This window comes from Hesperophylax consimilis, chromosome 6 (genome assembly GCF_061612785.1).
Source record: "Hesperophylax consimilis isolate HC1 chromosome 6, BYU_Hcon_1.0, whole genome shotgun sequence".
Taxonomy (NCBI): domain Eukaryota; kingdom Metazoa; phylum Arthropoda; class Insecta; order Trichoptera; family Limnephilidae; genus Hesperophylax; species Hesperophylax consimilis.
Window position 1 is genome coordinate 40373682 of NC_142841.1, and position 25796 is coordinate 40399477.

The 25796-nt window shown below is 33.8% G+C and overlaps 1 protein-coding gene and 2 non-coding genes across 14 annotated transcripts; 1 reads left to right on the plus strand and 2 right to left on the minus strand.

Moving 5' to 3' along the window:
• Positions 1–1021: 1021 nt before the first annotated feature.
• LOC149423366 (uncharacterized) lies at positions 1022–12976 on the minus strand. 12 transcript variants are annotated; one of them, XM_089632980.1, is made up of 8 exons: positions 12762–12976; positions 7944–8291; positions 6926–7052; positions 6562–6673; positions 6256–6373; positions 4556–6150; positions 2088–2189; positions 1022–2002 (listed from the first exon to the last, which is right to left on the minus strand). In XM_089632980.1, the coding sequence occupies exons 2-8, from the start codon at positions 8036–8038 to the stop codon at positions 1641–1643; spliced, it is 2511 nt and encodes an 836-aa protein (XP_089489106.1). In that variant the 5' UTR covers positions 8039–8291; positions 12762–12976; the 3' UTR covers positions 1022–1640. The 12 variants fall into 12 exon arrangements, with proteins under 12 accessions (XP_089489106.1, XP_089489105.1, XP_089489095.1 ...); XM_089632979.1 differs by having other exon boundaries at positions 7944–8367; XM_089632969.1 differs by having other exon boundaries at positions 7944–8433.
• On the minus strand, positions 2432–2505 carry TRNAI-AAU (transfer RNA isoleucine (anticodon AAU)). The gene has a single exon. It is a non-coding gene; the product is annotated as a tRNA-Ile (tRNA).
• TRNAW-CCA (transfer RNA tryptophan (anticodon CCA)) lies at positions 3850–3921 on the plus strand. The gene has a single exon. It is a non-coding gene; the product is annotated as a tRNA-Trp (tRNA).
• Positions 12977–25796: the final 12820 nt, after the last annotated feature.

The window sequence follows — 25796 nt, forward strand, 5'->3', positions numbered from 1 at the left end:
ACCGGTGCCAAAGGGATCAATGACGTTAGATGGATTCAGGGCCGGTCCTGTGCAGGTGCAATTGGAGCGGTCTGCTCTGAGAGCCGACTTGTCAAGGAGGCAAGGAGCCAAGAAGCCAAAGCGTTTATATTACCTAACATCTAATTGCTCAGGGCCGGTACTGGTTCATCGGAGCTTCTTCCATTGTAATACCGGTAAAACAAGGACGGCATACCTAAATTGGAATCCATTAATGAGCAAAAATTAAAGTGCATTGAAAGAATATTGAAATGTTCAAAATTTGGCTAGGTTGGATGTTGACTGATGTTGGTAACTAATGACTCGATAAACCTAATATTATATAAAATGCAATTTAATATTGTGCTTAGCTTTGTGGTGGTCCCATTTTCTTTCTTCTTCTTTAAATGGTTTCTTGATAGCCCCCATCTACCCATTCCTATATAGCTACGTAGCTTGTCTTCATAAATTATACTGTTTTCATCTACTATAAAACTCATTTCTTCAATTCGTGGAAATCCATTATTATTATTTTTTTAATTTAAAGAAAATTTAAATTTATTAATGTTGTTATTAAGTTTTGCAGGATTTTTCAAAATATTATTTTAAGAGCCTGGCACAGTGGATTTTCTAAGTAAAACGGTTTTACATAAATTTTAATTAAAAATAATACCTTTTTGAACATCATACAATAATTTGAAAAATGGGATAGGCGTAAAAAAATCAAATAAATAAAACGTCACAGTGTAAAACGTGACGTAGCCACAGTTTTTAACATGACCTTGAACGCCGAAACAGCTGTCACAATAATAAAACAAAAATATTTCGAGAATATTAATTAATTGGATTTACTTTGGAAAAATACTTGACCATTACATAACATACCAGCCTATCAAATATTTCCCTTGTATATTTTTTTATTAGTTGTATATACGATTAATAAAATTATGAGAAAAAAAAAATAAAACAAGAAATTGTCGAAAAGTAAATATTCACATAAAAAATATGTTGCTTTATTTTTCGGTGTTCGGTACTTATTTTTTAGACTTAAATAACATTTTTCACTTATTTACAAAATGTATACCAAATAAAATAGGTAAAGGTAAACTTAGAAACTATAAGGTTTTATCAATGAGGATTATATTAAAGTTATAGAGAACATATTATTCATAGATACAAAAGTCACAAGTAATGGTTTAAAATTACCCCCACATTTTAAAACTACCTACTAGGTAACTAGCTACTAATCATTAATTATTTTAAATGACGATGTTTTAACCAAAACTAACTAGGTAAAAGACACACAGTAAAGAAGGGTGACTAAAACCTGAAAATTTGTAAAAACATAGAAGAAAGAGACAATATAAGGAAAAATTTCAGAATAATATTTCAATATTTCGCATCAAGCACCAGTAACTCTGTAAATCTGCATTTACTTATCAAAGAATATATATTATTATTTTTTGCACAGTATGATACAATTTCCGTAAAATTGGGTTTCCAACATAAAAATCTTCGTACTAAGGGAGAACATCGTTTTGTGTGTATAATATACATATATATATTATATTATAAATATTTTTGACCTCCTGGAAATTGTGGAGCAAAATGGAAATAACATGTAATATTTTTATTATTGTTTATTATAATTCTGTGACAGCTTCATCTCCGATGGTCATTATAGGGCCAACACTGGTACAAACTGGTGTGGAACTCCAGCAAGGAATCTCATCATAAACTGGATCCTGGTTTTCAATAGCTTGAGCCTGATGCTGGTTCTGATGCTCCATTTTCAATACATTTATAGCTGCGTCGGTAACTGGAAAGTTGAACTCTGTTGTATTTTCAAACCCGTTTGAATGGTTCGGGCTCTCGCTAATCCGGGGAAGTGTGTTCAGGTTTGTAAATCCAGATGGCGGTAATTCGTAAACGCGGTGGCGAGGCACGGATGAAAAACTGGTCGGTCGTGGTGGCTTAGGATGATCGTAGTGGCATTCTAGAATACCTGAAAAAAAATTTATGTAAGTAAATAATTTTACCGATTTTGAATCATTAAAAACGTTTTATTTGTTGTTATCACAGTAACTTACCTCGGAAGTTTTCGATCATGTCAGGGGAAATGGCATGAATCAATACTGGTTGCATGAAGGGCACTGAGAATCTTTTGTCCATGTTTTGCGTACATGGGGGATCTGAAAAGAAAAGAATAAAAATATCTTAAATGTTTTACACAATTCAGATTATTAATTACACAATACTGTCGTTCAAACTGAACATGATTTTCTTAAAATTAATTTGCAATAAACAGATGTTTATTGCAAAATAAAAAAACATATAAAAACTCAAAAGAAGATATAATAAAGTTCTGAGAATAAAAATAAAAATATTATGAGAGAGAATAGATTCCTAGACGAAAAAATACAAAAAGAAAGTGTGGCCCATGAGGGGATCGAACCCGCGACCTTCGCGTTATTAGCACGACGCTCTAACCAACTGAGCTAATGGGCCAGATGAAGAGGGTGTCGTTTGTGCTGTACAAAAACAAAATTGAGACGTGTTGAAACGATTTTGCCAATAAAATAATAATATTATGTTAGTATGAAACGCGATATTTCTTGCCTACAAAAATATTCGTGTGCCCAAGGGCCCCCTCACGGCCACGACTAAGGTTGACATCCGCTGTCCCGACGTCCTTACAAAAATGTCACGACAAAACCTATAACATTCCGTTTAAACTAACTAACTAACTAACCATCACGTCGTTTCTCCGCAGGGGTAGGTAACGAGGACGGACCGCCAAACAACTCGGTCTTGGCCCACATTTTTTGCCTCATTCACATTCATACATCGTCTTGTACATAATCTTCCATAACGTTTTAAAATTATAATATGCAGAAACGCTTTTTACTGACGAAAGTTTTCCGCAGCCGTGCTGACTTCGAGAGTGGATACTCCCGCTTGTGCCGGGGGGAGGGGATGAACTAGCCACGAGTCACGACTAACGGTAAAGGAAACCTACTGGTGAAACCAGGACGGATGACCACATGTCATCAAGATGGTAACTATCACCACATCACCTACATTCCCCACTTTTCAGTGAAATCATGACTAGCTTGAGGGGCACTGCAGTGCGCAACGTGCAGGACTAGGTTTTAGAAGTTTTTAAAGCATTTCATTACTGTTCATGAAATTGCAAACCTAATTATTTTCAACATTAAATTTGTTTGGAGAAATTTAGGAAAATTTACCGGTCTCATAGGGGTTAAATAGTACATTATAACATATTATATTATTTTTGCCAATATTATCAATTTATCCCGCTCTCGCTATTTTCGAAATATTATCAACATATTATTTCCAAACAATACCTACAACCTTCAACACTTTTATGTTTTCGTTTCCTCTTTTCATTGTTATTTTTCACATAATTGGATTACTTAAGTAAATACATATCGAATTAAAGTTTTACTAAATCCGGTCATTCGTTCTTCATCTCGAACGACACCCCATAATAATAATAATAAAATAATAATATGATTTTTTAACCGGGAGAGAAAATAATTGGATTTTGTTAGTTGGCTAAGAACGATGCTACGATTGGTAAGATAGTTCGTGTTGTTGAATACAGGTGTCAGTAATAATGTTTTATCATTATGCCTAGTTCGAAATAAGATTGACGATAAAAACAATTATTCTCGTTAGTTTTATTCAATAAATATACATTTTTACTGTTTATATAATGTTTTTGGTTGTAGCAATATTGCAGGAAAAAAATAATTAAAAAACATTGCTACATTGAAAACGTAAAAGAGCATAATGTATATGTATTGCTAAATTGTCACGATCCACAACGACTCCGTGGCGCAACGGTAGCGCGTCTGACTCCAGATCAGAAGGTTGCGTGTTCAAATCACGTCGGGGTCAAGATTACTCTTTTATCATTTTTTGCTTGTCTCAAAATATTTTATTGCTTAATTTTATTCGGACTAAATAGGAATATTTTTTTGAGAAATGACATCAATATTTTTCAATTAGCTTTTAAATAGTCACTGAGCCGTGCAACATTTACCAGATTTTTGATATTTTTTGACCACAATATAAGTAGGTACAAATTATTGTTAAAAATTGATATGGGTATCTAAGTTATTTATAAGTAATAAAAAAGCAAGATCGCTATGTAAACTAGTAAAGCATAATTCTAACGCTTCATGGTCGAGTAAATATGATAATTATTTCGGTTATTTTCTATATTATTTGTTGTGTGTTATGAACGTTTATTTATCAGGTAAGGATGTTGTGTTTTGTAGGGGATTGTTTATTTTGGTACAGCACAAGTCGAGTGGGCGATAAATTGGTATGGCACAGATAACATAAGTAAAGTTTTTTGACATGGTCAGTAAAATAGTTAACCCAATAGAAAAACTTGTGCAACACACAAGTAATAATTACGCAGCATACCCAAACTAATTAACACTAAGCGCATGGGCATTTGGGCAATCAAATAGATAAGATCGATAATTTATAGGTATGTGTAGTATGATATTTTATTTTATTTTACCTGGGAGTGGGCTGTGGAAAATATTTCTCATGTATCCGGTGGACAGATCATCCTCAGACACACTCATCATTGACTGCACGTGGTCCATCTCCAGGTGCTTCTGCCTCTTCTGCATTCCTCGCCTCGTCCTGCACCTCGCCACCAGCACGATGACAAAACCAGTCAGGATAATGGCCACTGACACTCCTGCAGCTATACTCAACACCGAGAAGAGATCGTCCTGCCTATCGTCGGAATCTGCGCTTCCTGCAACAGAAGTAATCTGCTCTGGTTCTGTTAAAACATGCTTTATTTCTTCAGTTTGATTATCTGTGGCGACCACACTTGATAAAGTTACATTAGTCGTTCTAGATACTGCTCTTGCTTGAGTCTTGTAAATTTTCTTCAACAAAGTGCCGGTTCTTGCTGTTGTTGCTTCGTTTCTGATCCAGGAGTTGTTATACTTTTTGATATAAAAACTTGGTTGAACTTTATCGGTGTCCATTATTATTCTAACGGGAATGGTTATCATTTTGCTTTCATGCATGTATTTACCTTTTGGCTGAGATGCTTTTCGAGTTGTGTTGCTAATTGTCGGCAATGTTACGGTTTTAAATATTTTTGAATTCGTTTCGTTGCTTGTTCCTGCTGAGTGTAGAGTTATATTAAGGATGTCCGATTCTACTTTATATATTTTAGACAGTTTTCTTTTTGCGGTTGAAACTGTGGACGTGGAAACTAATAACGGCACTGAAACCTCCGTCGCACTGAATGTAGATTCTGTACTGTCAGAGTTATGCGTTATCAATTCGAAAGGAGAGTCTGTGGTACCAGTTTCTTTCATATTTGGGCTTTCGATTTGTGATATCGGATTATTGGGATCCATAGGCGCTTCAACACCAGCTAATGTATTATTATTTTTAATTAACGATTCTTCCGCACGGATAACAATAATCGCAGCAGTACTTTTATTTATTGATATCATTTTTATGGTTGTCGGCGGTATGGACGTAGATCTTTCTACAGTCGGCCTTGGAGTACTTGTAACGAATCCTGGCGTCTTGGTTACCTGCTGAGTCATCGGATTATGAGTTATGGGTATGGAAGTTATTGGTTCCTTAGTTGTTGGTTTTATTGTTGTCGGTTCCATAATTGTTGGTTTCATAGTAGTTGATTTCATAGTTATTGGTTTCATGGTTGATGGTTTAATAGTTGTTAGTTTCATAGTTGTGGGTTTTTGAGTTGTTGATTCTCGAGTTGTTGATTTTTGGGTTGTATATTCTTCAGTTATTGGTTTTCGAGGAGTAGATGTTATAGTAGTTGATTTTTGAGTTGTTATGTCTTTAGTAGTATTTTTATACGCCGTCATTACTTTAGATGTAGCAATATTTTTTAAAGTAGTCGTAAAGTTATAGTACATTTCCGTGGAAGGATATGTGTTCACTGTACTCGGATTATAATTATTTTCAATAATTTGTTTAACTTCAAACTCTGTGTTCTCAGTAGTAACTTGCATCGGCGTACTCCAGTCAAAGAGAGTTTTCGTTGCCTTGTTTGCGTTTATTTTTGAGAAAATGGGAATACTTTTTTTAATAGAATCTCTCGGAATATTGCAACTGAAAAATATAAGAAAAATACAGTATAGTCATAATTATATTTTCATAATCATAATAAGCGCCTATTTATGTTATTTTTAATTGTGAGTACGGATGAAATCTTACCTGGAGCCAATCCACCCATCCAAACAGATGCACTTCCCATTTTTAGAATCGCATTCAGAATTTTCGGGACATCTGCATTCTTGGTGACAGCTAGTTCCCCAACGGTCGAGTGGGCAATCTGAAACCAAAATACACACTGATGATTTTGAAATTACGGGAACAAATGTAAAAAAAAATAATAAATGCGACAATCCGAGTAATAATTCTGCCCATTTGCAAAACATTTTTTGCGTTTTTCAAAGATCTTAAATTCGATTAAAAAAAATAATTATTATAATTGGTAAGCAATTATATTAAAATTATTACCTTTGTCGCAGTGCTCTCCCGTAGCTCCTGCAGGACATTTAGGAATACATCTGTCCTCCTCTTCTCGGAATCCTTCGCAGCATACCTCCACCGTCTTAGATTGCTGTACCGTCTGCAATATTATAAATTATGTTAAATAAATACATACACGAACAGATAACAACAGATGAATTGGAATTTTTTTGTCTTGATATCTGACTAACCCACAAAAAAACGGACAAGTGGAGGAAGAATTAAAGGAAAATTTATTATTCAACAACCAAAAAATTAACGCTACTGCCTATCCCGGTAGTCGCAGAAGCTACTTATGCAGCAAAAATATCAATATTGTGAAGGGTAGTTATAAGAAAACATCTTCCATTACCTGAACCTTCCACTTCTCCCTCATCTCTGTGTGTGCACTGGAACAGCGAGGGGGTATGCCCAGGCACCAGATGTAGGTGCGGACTATCACTGGCTGCTGGTACTTCACCCTGGTGGTCAGGGAGTAGCTGCAAGAGACAAACAACTAATTGAACACCGATTATTGACAACAACTTATTAACTTTTCATGCCAGACTTTGGTTTAAGTAATGGGATTGATTAGACATTATGGCAGGTAGAATAATATTGAAAATGTTCATGGCCAACAGAAGAGCTTCAGGTATAATGTCTTTAGATTAACTAAATCTATAATCCCGTTAATGGGTGACATCATCATCAAGTCATACACAATGGTTGTAATTTTTTTTTAATTATTCGTTTTTAGAGTTGTGGCATCTAATTTCCGTAACAACGAGTTTCAATGAAAAAAATTCAAATTAAACACTACATAAAAAAAAACTTTTCTTATAAAGAAACATTTCACGTATGTAGCGATTGGGCTACCTACTTTAAATTACTGCATTTAAGATGTGACAGCTGAAAGTTCATGAAGAAAAAAATACACGTAGTAAATAAAAGTATAATGCGATATGTGATTAGGGAGGTGTTTGATGGAGCATAGTTTTTTTTTCTTTTTTCTTTCCTTTATTCGTAAAAAAATAATTGAATACAGTTTTTTACATGCTTTTCGACTACCACACTAGACACATGTCCGGATTATGGTAGTCGATTGGTTAGAGAGTGATTGATTGTTACAATATGTTTTGGTTGCAAATGATGCTTGCCATATACGTATTTATAAGTAAACATTCAATAAAATAAGACAGTGAAAATTATTTTCTATTTAAACATCATGCTTTAGGATAGGTTCCTAATATTTACGTTTAATGAAGAGTTGAGGAAACACAGAAACGTGCTGAATAGCGGTTGTATGATTTACGTATGATAGTTATTGTATTGGTTTTTATTAAAAAAAATTGAATTACAAATATGAGATCAGTGAAAAAGTTTGAACTTACTTCTGCTGTTCAAAACAAACATTGGAACCGAAGAGTCCATTGGCACAATGGACAATCCCTACGAGAAAAAGGACTGCGATTGTGGAAGGACTCATTTCTCGTTCAGGTGGATCCTTTTTCTGGAGATACACATCTTTATCAGTCCTGTTCACTTATGTCACACTGTCACCAATATCAGCCACTAATCCATGCTTTTGGATTATAATGCCTAACTTGCCTAACGGATGAAGACCTAACTTGTTACATTCATTTTGTAGTTTTCATTTTTGGTCATGGTTTTAGGATTGTCACTGTTACTACTGATATTTCAAATTTATGTTTTTGCTACACTTTCACTTATTTAATTCACTTTGTTTTTGTTAAAAATGCACATTTTAAACGTATGATTAATTATTCACTATGAACATTAGTCAATTCGACCATTCTATGATTTTCATACAGGGCATATACTAATTAATTTATTTTCCTTTTCCACGAATTGTTCAATGACCTGTTATAATTAAACATGATTACAATTACTCGCAGTAATTAGGTACTCATAAGGTACTTACGTGTACATCATTCTGTCAACACTAGTTCCAAATAATATTAATTTTCTGGATAATTTGCCACGCAGCTGAGCTAAAAAGCTATTTTTCACGAACACAACAAGTTGTCACAAGTCCCACGTCGTGTCACATTATCTGAGTTTTTTTTAACTGTTGACATCTGAAATTCCCCAATGCTGTGACATAATTTATAATATGTGCTTTAGTGGAATGTGCTGAAACATTACTCCGTTGTTTAATGCAATCCATTAGATTAAGGGCACCTTGCACTTATACCATTACCATGATATTACGTATTCTTGACACCATCTGCACAATGTATGTCGTAAGCTTTACACAAAACTATAATGCGTTTTTTGTTTTATTTTCACACGTTGCTTAGTTTTTACAATACGATAAAAAATGGTTTCATTGTCAAGCAGCGTATCAGCGACCTTTCAACAATTTACTACCATAACATGAGAGGAGGTAAGGAGAACAACTGTTTATTTTTCAAACTAGAGGTAATTGAAAGAGGCGTATTAGCCTGACGAAGTCATTATTAGAGGACGCCATAAGGCTTTGAAGAAGAATAAACCAATTTAAAGCTTCACATAGGTAATTAAAATATGCAGAAAATTGATTTTATCAATTGAACTATTCTAAAATACGTACAAATCTAAATTACTTCTAACATACCACGTCAAAAAACTTTTTTTTTGCTCAGTACCTATGCGTAATCTATTCGAGGTGTGCTTGTACTTGTTTCTCTGGCTTGACTATATATTTTAGAATTTTCGCATGAAAATCTTTGAATGCATCGTAATTGTAAAACTTGCAACATTATCGCTATTAAAATCTCGACACTACATCGTATTACTCTGCATCGTGTCACAAGCTACTGTTAAATAATAATCTCTTCGTAATTCTCTTCTCGCATCGCGTGTTTATATTACTTAATAGCCCTTCCAGGCCAGTGCCTCCCAAAGTGTCTGCTGATAATCTCAACACGAACTACAAGGTGCTTGTGTGAACAATTTCACTGGATCGGAAACTTCACATCAAAGACCTGCAAACGTTTATTATCAAATCGTTTCCAGATAAATCGGTACACGGACGGAAACCCCAAATTATTAAAGATTAACCACCTGAAAAGTAATCATACTAAAGTAATCACTTCTACTTCGATTGATTAAGTAGGCCGATTAGCGGGATCACTGCGCTTTATAAAATACCCATCTACAAGCGTTTAACATTCAATTTTTGTTTTTAGCAAGGATATTATGAGCTTAGTGTGGAAATAGCTTGGCTATTTTAAACAGTGTGAAGTTTTCTTACTTCACTCTGGAGCTATGGAATCAAACTCATGATTATTACTGCTAATAAAAGGCCACTAGATGTAGACACCCTGATGATTGAATAAATGAAACATTATAACAATAAGTTAGATTAGGATGATGGAAGGATGGACAGAGATGATTTTACAGAGGTATCAAAAGATATTGTTGTGTAACCGGACACTGGACTTGTTTCGTGAGTGGCGAATGACCGGATACTAATAAATTTGGATATTGAAAGCAAGCCCAAGTTTCGAAATGTAGTTGTAAGAGTTGCAATTTATGACGGAGTCACATAAGAGTAGGACGATACTAAGGTAAGGTAAGGTAAGGAAACTCTTGAATGGTATAATATGAAAATACAATGGCGTATCCCGGACATGTGATAACAGGCAATAAATAATGTTAAATGCCAAAATATTTTCTGAAAAGAGAAGGTCCAAAGAGTGAATAAATATTATAAACCAGGAGATTTCATCACGGATAAGAAACAACACTAAGTGGGGAGGTTTTGCAGATGAAGGGACAGGTAGAGATTTGAAGCAAGGGTTTCCAGTGGTACAAACTTTTTCAAAGAAAAATATTAATGAATGTTTGCTTCAAGATGTATTTAATATTAAGCAATGCTATAATTGTTTTGTAGGTAATCGTCACCACATCTCGTTCAACATACTCTAACGAACAGATGCTCTAGCACTGCGTAGCATGAGAAGAGGAATGGCAATGAACGATATTTCTAAAACAGTGTGATGTTCAATTATAACAGTGTGATATTTCTAAAACAGTGTGAACTCAGAAAAGAAATGTACGAAAGCAATTTAGAATATTAATTCGTGTTAAGTAATAAACTTTAAGAGGATATCGTTTGAGAACCGTTCGTATATAAATTGTAAGTATAAAAGAAACATATGCCACTGATGAGAGTGACATTTGCCTCTTTGAATGAGTATAGCATGTGTTCCAAACCTAATTAGAGTCTGTTAATACCATCCAGATCTGAGGCCGCCACATTACTGTCACTGGCGACAGGCGTTTATCTCGACAGATGTACAAGGCGTTCCCATAGAACAGAGTGAGAGTATTGATGATTTATGCCAAACTTGAATCTGGGAAACCTAGCTGGGTTATAGTAATACGATAGCCATGAGAAAGAATGAAATCAACTGAAATTAATGTGAATCACACACTATTGCTAGACTTATTAGTCTCAATTCTTAGGAATTATTGATACTGTTGGTGGCAATTCATACGAGCTTCTTAATTTGCTAGTTAAGAGCTTTTATTAACGAACAAACACAACCGAGATGTTTGTAGACGGGTAGCAAACTAAATAGGCATCTATATATATACTTTTGATTGTGTTATTATTAAAACTCTTGTTGGAAAGGTGGTTTAACACGTTAAAAAGTGCGCTGGGGAGCGTATGTCTCTAGTTCAGAATTCAGCGGCAGTAAAAAAGAACTTTGTAACTTTAAATTCAATTATAAATACCCTCGTTCCGGGGTTAACTAATTAATAAACCATCGCGTCATTTCTTCGTAGGGGTGGGCAGAAAGGATGGACCGCTAAACAACTAGGTCTTGGCATGGACTCCTTGCGTCATTCACATTCACACATCGTACAAACTCATACAAACCCTTCTTGACGCTTGACATATAACATATCGCGAGTATTGACATAGTCTTACTCAAGTACTTGCTTCACTTAATCGTTCCACGTCTCCCTCGGGCGTCCCTGACTTTTTCTGCCATTCATATTCGCGTCACATATTCTTCACACATTAATTTCTTCGTTCATTCGTTCTACATGCCCAAACTATCTAAGCGTCCCCTGCATCGTTCTTCGTGAATCTTTACACGTCATGGTTTTACCACACATACCTAGGTTCTATGTGCAAGGGTCTCATTTCTACTGCATTAACTCTACTTTATTTCTCCCTCTTCCAGTTCTATGCTTCACTGGATTGCTGAAACCTACACCAGGGTAGGTATCAGCAATCCATTGTTGACTGTTAGCTTCGCATCTTTGGACAATTCTTTGTGAGCGCTAACCGCGTTCAGTCCTCCATTAATGGAGTTTCCCGTATTTACCCTTGGTTCCGGGGTTAAATTGGTTAAACTCTCGGAGTGGCAACCAGATTTACATAGTCAACTGTTTCCCAACCCTAGTTAACCCTTTTCTCCCATTCAGGGATGATAAGAAGTCCTATTAAATCCATTGCGGTAATATCGAACTCTTGTACTGAATTTTTTTAATTAGTACTTCGTATTCACATTTTGTTTGTATTTATTACAAACAGATCTAAAGCTGTTTTTCCAAGGTTCATAAAACTTGTGAAACCCATTACACACTCCTGGACTTCCCAACTCCCATGTTCTTGAAATAATATTTAGTTTTAAATCATCTCCCGCTACGGAGGTTATACTAAGTATGTTTATTAAGAATATAAACCAACCGATTCATTTCAGCCTGAACCTTCCTCAGGGTTTCATAAAAGCACACTGCTTGTTTATTATACTCAATAAAATGGTGTCCAAACAGAGTTACTTTGTTCAAATTATAATTATAGATAATTACAAAGTGATTGCTACCTGCGAAAGTACAAATATTACGTTTATGATATTTCAACGTCCAATTACTATTAATAATCTATTTCCTTTACACTTCAAAAACATCTGAATAGTAAAATGTTAAATTCTTATTACCTTTTGAATTAAAATTTCATTACCAATAAATAAACATTATATAGATAGGTTGTAAAATGATGATATTAGCTTATTTACTATCTTCGTCTCGTACGAAAAACAGGCTTAGCATTAATAATAAAGTCGTAAGTTTATAAAATGGACACTATTTAAACTTCACAGTTAATAATAAAACCGACACACTCCACAAACTTTCCTCTGAAACCACTGTGATTTCATTGTATTAGTTTATCACAAAACAATACGAACTTTATTGGCAGTAGTTATTTCACAAAACTTTCGATAACTTTTCGCGGAAAACTCGAAACGTTAAAACGTTTTGTCTCGTTCGGAGGAAAACAGAACAAACAGTATTATTTAGAACGGGAGCTTTTGAAAGTTTGAAGTGAGGATATTTATTTAGAAAGGATTCCGGTAGGATGAAGTTGGTTGGATATTGGCGGTTGTATGACATGCTGTGACGTCAGGAGTGGTCGGGAGACTAATGGGAGACTGGATCATATCGTATCCCTGTGGCAAAATATCGCTCCAGCGGTATCGGGTGATATAACTCAATAACAAAAACTAAATATTTATTTTAGGATAACTTTTTTGGTTAGAGACGTTGTCCCGATAAGACTGGGTTTGATTCCCAGTTGCGACCGTAACATTTTTTTAAATATTTTGTATCTTGTTCAGTTTCATGGTTCATTTAGATTTATTAGTATAATCTTCTTCTTCAAATCAAATAAAATTTTCGCTTAATTTAACATTTTATATTTCTCGGGGCACATTGAAAATACTCATATCATATTAAAAATAAGATAATAATTCTTCATTCACGAGGAAGACCCCTTTTTCATATTTCATAAGTTACTGACAAAATATTAAAGAAACATAATTTAAAAAATGTTAACACTTTCTTTATTCATATCATGAGCTTCGTCAGATGTATTCTTTTTAAATATTCCACTCATTTATGTTTAAGGGTGCTGGCACACCATGCTATACGCATAAAAGCGTTTTTTATAACACCTTGTCACACGCCATACAATCCACCCCCGAATGTCACCTCTGACAGATGATGTGTTATAAGTGTGGGCGTGGCGACGATGATGCGCCGTGATCCGCTGTCCAGGCGATATTTGAAAATACCCCTATCTTGCCGTGGGCATTCAATTTAGATCAATTTAGGGAGCGCCGAGATCATGTGGCTCTCAGCTGTCAATGATATTCTGCAGCAGCTCACGAATTGATCTGACCCCCTCTCCTGCCGTAGGGAGATGAAGATTATAGCGAAGTGTGACACCTCAAATAAGCAGGCTACGCCGAAATAAGCGTTGATGCGTATAGCGTTATGTGTTTTAGGCTTTCTCATCGCTGTGGCGAGTTTTTTTCAGTCAAAGCTCCACTGGGCACATATATAAAAAAATACGATAATCTGTTTTTATTCTAGCGTTGTTGTTCCAGTTCTAGGGGTGTGTAATACACAATCCGCCATATCAAGTATATAGAATAGTAAGTACAAACATGAACTTTATATAAGTCCCTACTTACAGCAGAAATAAGTACAACAATATGTCAAAAAATAATAGAAAATACATGACATGCAAAATATATGAAATTATTCGTCAGATACTAATTTCGTTTAAAGTAGTTTTAGAGTCAAACATCGCAGTTTAAGAGTAAAACATTGTTTTAGCTTTAAAAAAATAAATAAGCCAAGTTGTGTCAGTATTGTGTCGACGTTCCCATTCCCAGGCAAGAGAGGATGCGAGAGACGCTTCCACTTGACAGGTCAAAAGTCCCACAGTCCCAGTGTCGCCACCGTCGCCCTTCCCCCAGGGCCGTGTCAGGGTATTTGGCCGCCCAACGCAATCGAATATTGCCGCCCCCTTCATTTTTAACTTTAAAGTTATCCTTCGATAGTCGTGGCGGACAGAACAGAACCCTCGCACCCAATATTAGACGCATATAAAATATCTAAAAATTGAATGTAAAATAGGTGACAATATTTATTAATAATTGATTTTACACGTCTACTTGTAATACTACCTATCTCAGTTGACGAATGAATTCTTGTGGTTGAGATGGGGAACAGCGCCATTACATATATTATAAACCAAATACATTTGTTTTATACTACAACGCGTTGTTCTACCAGTTTCAGAAGTGCACCTCCTTAAAAAATAATATTTTTATTTTGCGAAATACATTGGAACAGTTATAAAATATAGAATGAAAATACAAAAAAATACATGGAAATAATTTTAAAAATGTAAACCACAATAAAACCTAGAAAGACTGCGCGTGGGTATTATGATAATTTAATACCTATTTCTACGATTTAAAAACCAAAATATACTGCATGAATTTTGTTAAACCGGCATCAGATAGGTTAAAAATACTACGCCATTGGTGAGGTGGGTTTTAAGAAACCCCCCACTTTTTTCTACCTAAAAAAAGATGTTTGATAATTTTTGTAAATATTATTTATAGGATTAAAAAAAAATCACAGCTCACGTACCACCTCAGAGATATTTGCAATGGGGTTTATTACACACTCACATCACTGATCGCGGCGTGTTAAAAATGCTTTAAACTTAATTTATATTTCAACAAAGAATTAAGAAAATACTAATTTGACTTAAGCTTGATTAGTACAAGTGTGTAAAAAAAATTGTATTATGAAAAATTATTTATAATATTGAAATGATATAATAGTAAGAGCTTCAGCGAAATGACGCCCCCTAAAACTTACCGCATTAGGTAGCTGCCTAGGATGCATACGCCTAAATACGGCCCTGGCGTCACCACTCCCCCACCTTGGCAGCCGGCCCTAGTCCCTATTCCCCAATCCCAAGTCTTCACTCCCCACTCCCCACTCCCCAGTCCCCAGTCCCTTGGCAGAGCTTTCAAACAACAAATAATAATGCAATATCTTTCATTCATTCATGCAGTCATTCATATCATAATAAGAAGTGCTTGAAAAGAACTTAATCGTGACAGGAATTTTATTTCAGATTGAAAGGAATGCAACGCTCTCCGCGTTCATAAGTAACTATGTAGCATAACATATCTGATAAGTAATATGTAGCCATTTGAGTATCTTTTATTAAATAAATAATAATAAAATTAATATAATAAGATGTGCAATTAAAACTACAAGCATAAATGTATTTATTGGACAATTTGTATTGCGCCGCTTTTGCGAGATATCACCTCTGGGGCGCTTTACAGTTGATGCAGGTATTACAAAAAATATAAATATTTCAAAAATAAAGTGAAATTAAGTAAAATAAAATGATGTACAGGAAAAGGTGATGAAGTACAAGAACAGGTGACCCGAAGATAGAAGATGGAGACTCTGCAGCAAGAATCCTAGGTGATACTATTTATTGTACTGTTAGCAATTTTGCTGAAAATAATTATTTGGTAAAAAACCGCCATTGTGGTTTTCGTTGAAAAATTCGGTTGAAACACTATTTTAGTGTTCATTTTTATACTTAAAAAAAATCATCCGAACTCAAGGGTACTCTGCAAACCTTCAAACTGTGTTTTAGTCATATTAAAATTGCTTACATATATTTTTTTTATCCTAAAATTAATAGTCTCACTTTGTAATTATTTCATCACAGGTTTCTTTTTCCATCTTTCGCCCATCTTATTTTTATGAACTATGTACATAGGTAGTTAAAACAATCCTACAAGAATTGACCAATCTCTAGACATTTTATAGTTTATTATTTGGTCTGGAAATTGCAGCTTGGAGTGTCTTATAAGTAAAAAATGGCTTCAAAAATATTATGATTTGCAGGGGTGTAAAATTTGACAAGCACTGACCTGTTATATTGTAAGGATCTGAAGTATGATGGTACGGACAGTAATCTTGTTGCTGCAATTGTGCCGGCGGATAACTTAATTAATTTTTATATGACACGAGTGTAATATCCTATAATTTAATTGCTTCCTTTCTCTTTCATGTATGGAGATTAACTGTAAGTAAGTTTCATTACTGGCTTGCCCTGAAATTTTTTTCGTTGTTGTTGTTGATATTCTCAAATATAACTCGCAAGCCACCTAATTGATACACGGTGAAATGTACCTAATTTTAAACAAAATAATTCATATTTATATTCAAACAGAGGACCACGGGCTGAAAGCAATATATAATATGAGATATGGTCTGACAGAAGTATAACTTATACCTATTACATAAACATGACACATTATTATATGTGAGTTCTTCCTTGAGACGATTATTCACAAAGAAACGGCGATATAAAAATTATCCTGTTATTATTATTATGGTTCTGAACTTCCCTGTATTTCTGCACGGTATGGAAACATACTAACCGAACTCTTCCAATCTATAAAGAGAAAATAATTAACGAATTATGGTCAAAATTTCAGTGATGGTGTACCGAAGATTTATATTTCCCTAGATTTCAGACCGTATTTCCCTGGATTGCAAAATGAATAATTTGAATATTTAGACATTTTACCTGAATATTTAAAAATTTCTCTAGAATATTGGAAATTTCTCTAGAATTTTACCTCATTGTGTCAACATTTTAGATTTTCCTTAGATTTTTGTGCCATTTCCCCTTTACTTAAAAAATATTTTTCTCCCCTAAGAAATTTCACAAGACATCACATCACTGTTACACCGTTGCCAGTGGAAATTACCAATATATAGAATCTGGAAGATCTAGGCATTCAAATCAGATGTTTGTTCTATCGACTGACAAAAACTAACACATGGTCACTGGTAAAGTACAAGGCAGGAACTTAAGAAGTCAAGCGATCTGGTTTCATGATACTCCGGGACACCTGTGTCCAAAGCTCTCCGTGCAGCATTTGAACATGACTTATGTACAGTTATTGGCTGTAGCCACCATCCCCAGCAATAAGGAAACGAAATACTAAGTAGGCATAAACAGATCATTGATACTCCAAGCTGTTTACATTTATTGAAACTTTTGTAATCAAACGTTGGATGTGATACACGGAAATATAAAAATGTTAAATTTGAACCGGAAATGTAGGTACCTTACATCACTGTAAATATCGAAGTGTCGAAAAGACTTTCCAGATGCCGAATTTATATAAAACTGCGTTAAGAATTTATGGGAATAAACCTATCACCATTACTGAATTGGTGAATTTACCTGGACCTGGACGGAAAAAGATTTGCCACTTTTTGAGTAGGTGAATGATAAAAAAAGTTGCATAATAAGGGAATAGATTTGTAACAGAGCGGTAAACAAGTGCTGATAATCATAGACCGAGAAAATCAGAAAGTAGCACCGAATAATTGACTTTTCAGCTTCTAAAATGCACATTGCTAATGGCTACGTACGTACAATGAATATTTTGGATTGTTTTTAGATTTAAAGGAAGGTTGTAAAAATAAGTTATTCCTAAATAAAGATAGGGATTTCGAAAGTGCTTTGTATTCAGGTTTTCTAGTCTAAGAATATTTGTAAGTCTTATAAATATATAAAAACACTTCCTAATTCTTTTGAAATGTTCAAAACTATGTGTTTTCCACTTAAAATATTGATCTATATATATACATATTATGCTTGATTCAATTAGTTCTGCTACATTTACTTTGGCGTATTTTTATTTCTGGTTTTAATTAAAATTTATTGATGGAGAATGGGATGCATTTGGTTTTTTCAGTGTTTAAGATGAGGAAATTTTTATTGACCCAGTTTTTCAATATTTTAATATCAGTACTCCAGTCATAATTGCTGCAGCTATCATTAAGTTTTATCAATGTTTTCTACGACTGGAGACACGCAGTATGATGATTTCAAGTATCATTTGTTACACAATCAACGCGTTTGATTAAATCTTTAGCTATCATTGCATATTTTTAACGGACAGTACATAATAATACGCACTTCCTGTTACCGAGCAAGAGATTATAAATAATTATATAACCGGTTGTGGCTACTTACTTGTAACTTGTATGCGAACTATTTTGATGGACGCAGAGGCGTTAAGAGTTTTTAAAAATAATTATACGATACAATACCACCCCTTCACGAGCGCTTTAAAATATTTAAAAGTCTTCCATTATACTATTATGATTATATAATATATTATTCATCCCTTATCTCATACCTGTATGGATTGATACATTAGTTATTATAATCATAAATTCTACCTTTGCAGATCAGATCAGACTGTCTTTATGTCAACGTAGCAGCAACAGTCCTTGTCAACCGTCACTCGGTGATTTTATATAATTTATCGACTTTGAAAGGGTAATAATTTTTAAAACAATAGTTTTTTCAACAAAAAATTATTTTTCATCACGGTAATATTTCAAAATCATACGCTGCTAATCGACGAACTTCAGACGCAATTTAAAAAAAAATGTAGACAATGAAGTCGTAGATTCGCTGAAGGAATTCGGGTTTCAGGGGTTAACAAATCCCAATCTCAAACCTTCGATATTCCTAGAAAACAGGTGCATGCACCCATGCAAACAAAGAGATATCTGATTTTACATCTATTAGGCATGCCTTGTTGATAATGTGAGTGAACAGGCTTACAACGTCTTTTTCTAGCATATGAGGAGGTAGTTTTTTTAACTTTCAATCTAAATACGGCGTTTTTTAAATTTATTTACACTGGGTTTTTACAGGACGCTCTCACTTATTAGAGTAAAATCCATTCATAAAATCTGAGTTCATTTATACATAAGTAATAAAAATTACAAAATCTTTTTTTAATCTCTGTCAATTAACACATTGAAGCCATTAGCCCAACAATTGTTACATATTTTTGAGCAGGTAATTTTTTTATGAAACTGTATAAATTATCGACGAAAATGTCTACTTCAGCACACTCTATATTATTACAAATACGACACATTTGGGCCAGAAGGCTAAAGTAGACCATTTAATTTTTAATGTATTCAGGTGAAACATGCTATGGCGCCAAACGAATTAGAAATATTTTTTTGTAGTATTGAGACGACAGTGAATTATTTTATGTAAACATATTAAATTAATCAATTGCTTTCTAAGTTGAAGTATTCAAGACGCACGTCTAATGATATACAATGGTCAATTAGCTAGACCACATTTGAAAGATAACAGTCCTAGCATTTTTTAACAGATTCTAAAATGTTTTCATATTTACAGTAATGTGGATTCAGTCGTGCCTGTTAGCACTCTTGTAATGTTAGGATATGTATTGTGATGCATACTTTTCTAATACTCGTGTATATGTTTTCACATAAATACAATTTCATAATTAGTTGAAAATAAAAATATATTCTACGTTTTTATGCCCTGGGAGACTGGTTCAAGTTTTTGAGCCTACGGGCGACGACGCCCACTATTGGTTCGATATGATTTGTTTACTGAATTATAACTGCAGGATGCATTATTTGTATAAATTCGGGGTACGCCCTTTGTGCCACTCGCCCGCATGGGGCTGACCTTCAAGGGGACAGATTAAGGAGTTCAGCAATAGATGATTGATGAATGTTGACTGATGACTGACTAGAATAGAAATATTTACTCGTTTAAGTACCCATTATAAATAATTAAAGCTAATTGAATTTACTAAGAGGAAGATACTCTTAGTATCGCCCTGGTGTAAGACAACCATAGAATTGAAAGGTTGCTTGAAATGGCTTTAGCCGTGTTTGGTGGCTAGAACTGAATAGCCAGATGATACCCCACCTTCCTTTTCATCCCCCCCCACTACCTTCAGTCTCACAGCATACCTAGTTGGGGATGCCATAGGCTCATTAGCTCCAGACATTTGGGAGCAGTTGAGACACTTGCATGGTATTCACATTAAAAAAGTAATTGTGTGGATATTGTTTCATACGTAAATAATTATATTTATTGAGACTGGGCCGCAGCTTGACGATATTTTCAAATTTATTGCAAAAAATGATTAAAAATAATCTATAAAAATTATCTACGAGCAACCAATATATACTTACTTATTTACTATAGTATAGTTGTATGATGCAGACGCTCTTGATTAATTTATTATGTCTGCATAAAAACTTTTTAAAATCATTAATTACCTTTTTGACATCCCTGCATTGTAATAAAACTGCGAAAATAAAACAATAAGGTTTCACTCTAACAATAAGGTCAATACCAATTGGTTTATAAACTCCCTTATACCACGTATGCATAGCTTTAACTAATATGCGGAAGTAGCATATATTTTTAATAGCCATGAAAGAGCTTACACTAAAGTATTTCACATGTTTTTTATTAATATATAGTTAACATTTTTTTAGAGAAATACTAACATTCCCGGGTTACGAATAACCTGACAATATTTGAAAATCTCCTACTACCACTACAGTAAGCCGAAAATTTTGCTTGTGTTGTGACTAAGGAGCCGAGGAATTGAACATACTACGCCTGGGTGGGACCCAAACGCGATGCCACTTCAGCCACTGGCAGGTCACTTTATTTCCTATTGCCTGATTGTAAATTTTAGTTATAAAATTTAGTGATCATATATATACATGTATAATTGTTTTGTTTTAATAGTTTTGCTCTGCATTTAAAGGTAGATAATTGTACCGTAAATAAACAAATAAAATGATAAATTGTCGGATTTCATAAATAAATAATAATTAGATCACACACAACACAAGATTTATATATTTTTAAAATGAAGGTGTGTCGATTCCAAAAATTGAAAATAAATAATGGCAACGAACTTTAACTTATCTTGTACCTTCTATATTCAACAAGATTCATACAAAAAGCGAATCAAATTGGACAACTGAACTCAAAAAATACTAAAAAATGGGTAATAGATCAAGATTTTTTAAATATTGATATTGCTTATAAATAATTTAGTATCCATTACACGAATGTAATTGTATGAATATGAGTGTGTTTAAGTATGTTGTGAGCCTTTGAGGATGTGTATGTCTATGAGCATGTTGACTTGTTAACTGTGTTATATTTATCTGTATATGTATTTTATGACATTGTATTGTTGTCACTTGAAATGTTATTCTTCTGTACCTATTTTCTATATTGTGGCTTCTCGTTAGATGTGTATTTTAGTGTTATAATTAATATTGTGGAAGTCTCCTGCTGACAAACTGGTTATTGGCAGTTTTGCGGGTGAAGAAGTATAAAAAATTATAAACATGTAATTTTTTAATAATCTTTTATAAAAAAAATGATTGGCATATACATTATAATAAATATTAGACCTATTTATAGATAGGGTGACGGTGTCTGGAGTAGCATTAGAGTCGCAGCTCTGTTTTACTCGTAGATGAGTTCACTGATAGATGACTTTTGGGTTTTGACGCATGGTCGTTGGTCGTGTCGTGGGCTAATCCCTCTAACCTCCAACTAGCCACTGGATATTTCCATTCTTCATAGTCACTTGCCATTTCCATAAATCATCGTGTATCGTGTTGTAACGCAAGTGGCAAATTTTCACCACTGAATATATATACAGATAGAAGTGTGTTGTGGGCAGTGGGCATATCATATATATCACATAATATATGGCACATAAGTGTTTCCTTCCCTGAACTTCCTCACCTCCCTTTCCTCGAAAAGACCCTCCATATAGCATCACCAAAGATGAAATAAGCCCTTAGAATTTTTTTCCTTAGGGCCTGGGATGTGATACAACTATGAAAAAGCTCAATTTTTTCTTACTTTTGCTAAAATTGATGACACATTCATATTTAGGGATACATGAGGGCATATGAGTCGATAAGTCATAGCGACAGTCAAAGGCCCTGGCATGTCGATTCGATAAAAGTATTTATCGAGAAAGTCGGTTATTAGTCGATAAGTGACTTTTTTCTTAGCCTAAAATATTCTTTGGCGCAGCCCATCAGTCAGAAAACAAAAATATTAAAATTGGAATATGGAATTTTTAACCAAAAGCATTTATATAATTTTTTATTTTTTATATATTCAATAATATTGTTATTGAGTTTATAAAAACAGTTTATTTTTAAACAAGTTCTGCTGTGTAATTATTATCACGCGTGACAGCTGTTTCGCCCTCTCAAGGCATTATCAAACTGTGGGTAACTCACTTACAGACGATTCATTTATATTATTTCTAGGTAGGTATTTTAATTTCAATTACTGATTTCTTAATTGATTTCTGAGTAAAATATTAGAAATTATTAATGGTTATTATCCCAGCAAAGTTTCCCCAATTGTTGTAATGTTTAAATTTGACTGAATGTCTTTATGTTAGTTATTCCCAAACGATGACTCATAGGGTTATTTTAATAGCATAATTAAGTACTTCATAGTGCACTCATATTTGCACTAGGTTTGAAGATATCTAGTAGGGGTGAACGAATTATATTTGTTTGTTCATTAATTAGAATAGCTTTCGGATTATTAGAGTTAAAAAATTCAGTCTAAAAGATTCAGTTTACGGCCTTTATTTTGTACGTGTAACAGAGTTAGTTTATTATTATCATTAGGTGAGTGATTTTCATCTAGGAGATGTTAGGCAAATTGAGATTGCATTTTATTATTATTTTTAAAAGATCTTATATGTTCTTTGAACCTAGTGTTAAAGGACCGACCCGTTTGTCCAACATAAACAGCATTGCATTCGTCACACTGGAGTTTATAAACACTAGCCACTATTTTGTAATTTGAGTACCTTACTTTTTGAATTTTTAAGAGATGATCCTAAGTTGTTATTTGTGCGGAAGGCAATATCTAAGGCTTAGATATTGCTTAGATTCTAAGCCACATTTTTTGAGGACTTTGGCAATTTTATTAGATGTCTGTCCTATGAATTCTAAACACCCGAATTTATTATTCGTCTTATTATTAGTCGCTGGGTAAATTAATTTAAGGTCATTTTTGTGTTTGTTATTATTAATTATTTTTTCGATGTCTCTACCCTTGAAGCCATTATTTTTAGCAATAGTTGAGGATACATGAATGAAGTGGGATGTTAGTAAGCCTATGTACCATTGAGTGGTAGGCAGATAATTTATGTGAAAAATAAAATTATTTGTAAAAAATATATCAATGCCATGGATAAAATCTGTTGATTTGCGCTATTTTTCTCGACATTGATTGAATTACAACTTACTTTGTCTTATTGTTTCTGCTTAGTTGTCGATTTCAGGTGTCACGTGGCTGTGCTAGTCCTCCAGTTTGCGTTCAAATCGGTATTAATGACACTTCTTGTGATAATGCGTTCAGTGTTTTGCCAATGGGTGTACTGGCAGTATCAAGTAGTCACATCGCCATGCATGCGAATGTGTCAGTATCGGGTATTTAGGCGGGCCCGTTCAATGAACAACTTCCTGCCCTAATTCCGCATGTCCGCTGTGTTTTGATCGAGTTAAGCACTTCGCATCTGTACACATATTTAAATTAGAATGTTGACTGGGGGACAGATGATCTGCTGAGAGCAGAACTAAGGTACTGACTGACTGTACTGAGTGCTTACTTAGGTGCAGCGAAACTGCTCTCTGATCCGGATATTACACCAGCCCGGCAGGTAATGAAAGGAACATGGAAGTCTACCAATAATAACTTAATATTATTTGCGTCACTAATTTTATATTCTGTGGTGCTCTGGTTTTCAAGATTACAGTGGTACACAATTACACAATTTCATCAAACTTACCTTCATTAGGTAACTGATGTGAATCAGAAAGTGCAACAATTTATTTCATAAAATATACTAAATAAACAATATCAAAAACTCAACTCAAAAAACAACGATTTTTATTATGATACATCAATTTGAATATTTTGGTTTGAATGAGTATTGAACCTTCCTACTCAGGAACTGGAGTCGACAACTCTACTAACCTCGCCAAATATCGATCGGGTAGGACCGTAATTTATTTCGTATATTAACTTAAGACTTCCTTAATACGGACATGTGTTTAGTGTGGTAGTCGAAAAGCATGTAAAAAAACTCTATACAAATATATTTTACGAATAAAGGAAAAAAAAACTGATGTACTGTCATTTCATAGAAATGCGTATAATGTGTTCGCGTGTGTATATAGAATGCATTGTCATCGAAAACGAGTCTATCTGCCGAATTTTATCTTGATCGGATGTCAGAAATGAAAATTAAAATTGGTGTAATCATTTAAAAAAAAATCATATGTCTTTACCCGAACATGTTTTATCAAAATACATTATAGTTACACATTTCTATAGACATTTTTGAACAATATAAGATAAAGCCTAGGAAGTAATATTTGTACAGCGACCTTAAGGTGATTTTTCGCAAAAAATATGCTATAAAAAATATCCAAGTATTAATATTATTATTTTTATAAGAAAGGCGGTAAATATTCTAAGTCATAAACGGCTGGATTTATACAGTAATCACCGAGCCTAAATATCTGATTAAATGGATTATATATCACTCGATTTTGATGATAATAACGAATAATTTTAAAATGATTTAATTTTTTTTAATTCTCTTTAATAGACCGAGGCGTTTTCACTAATTAAAAACTCCATCCTCTTCTTGCAACCCTAACTGCTATATATCAATTTTAATTTTTATAATATAGTAATGTATAATGTATCTTCTCAAAATAAATTTATTAATCATGTAACATGTACTTATAAATAAATAAAAAATAGATTCTATGTCCGCAAACTGTAAAATTCACCCGCCATAACACAGGGTCATCCCTAGATGGAGGGTAAAATATCACAAAAAAACACATGTACTCTCTAAATCATGTATCAATAAAATAAATTAATTAAATCGCAGTTAAATATTTTGAAGATCGTAATTTAAGTTTTTTTTTCTTTTTTATAGAATTCAAACATTCCCGGGCTACGAATAAACTGACAATATTTGAAAATATCCTACCACCACAGTAAGCGGGAAATGTTGATTGTGTTATTATGGAGGACTTAGCCAGTCGAGGAATTGAACTCCGCCTGGGTTGGACCCAAACGCGATGCCAACTCAGCCACTGACCGTTCGCTTACTAATCTACTTGAATATATTTTTTAAAAGTAAAAATGTTTTTTACTCAAATTCCTTATTTTACGTTAGAATAAGTAATTCCAGTCAGGTTTTAAATTTTTTTATTCATGTCCACATTCTAACTTAAATATCAGTATTTTTTTGCAAACGTCAATTTCATAGTAAAAATCATTTTCAAATTTTGCATTTTTAAAAGCCTGCCAAAACGATTGATACATATCTGGCAGGGTACATATGACATTCAGTGGTAACTTAAATATTTAGCAAAATTTCCAATAAACGTGAATTCTTTAGAAATAATTTGTATACCGAAGTGTGGTG

Coding starts and splice junctions, on each gene's coding strand:
- LOC149423366 (XM_089632980.1), bottom strand. CDS start 8,038: ATGAGTCCTTCCACAATCGCAGTCCTTTTTCTCGTAGGGATTGTCCAT. Junction 7,053..7,943: donor GTTTGTTTTGAACAGCAGAA/GTAAGTTCAAAC, acceptor TGTCTCTTGCAG/CTACTCCCTGACCACCAGGG. Junction 2,003..2,087: donor CATGATCGAAAACTTCCGAG/GTAAGTTACTGT, acceptor ATTTTTTTTCAG/GTATTCTAGAATGCCACTAC.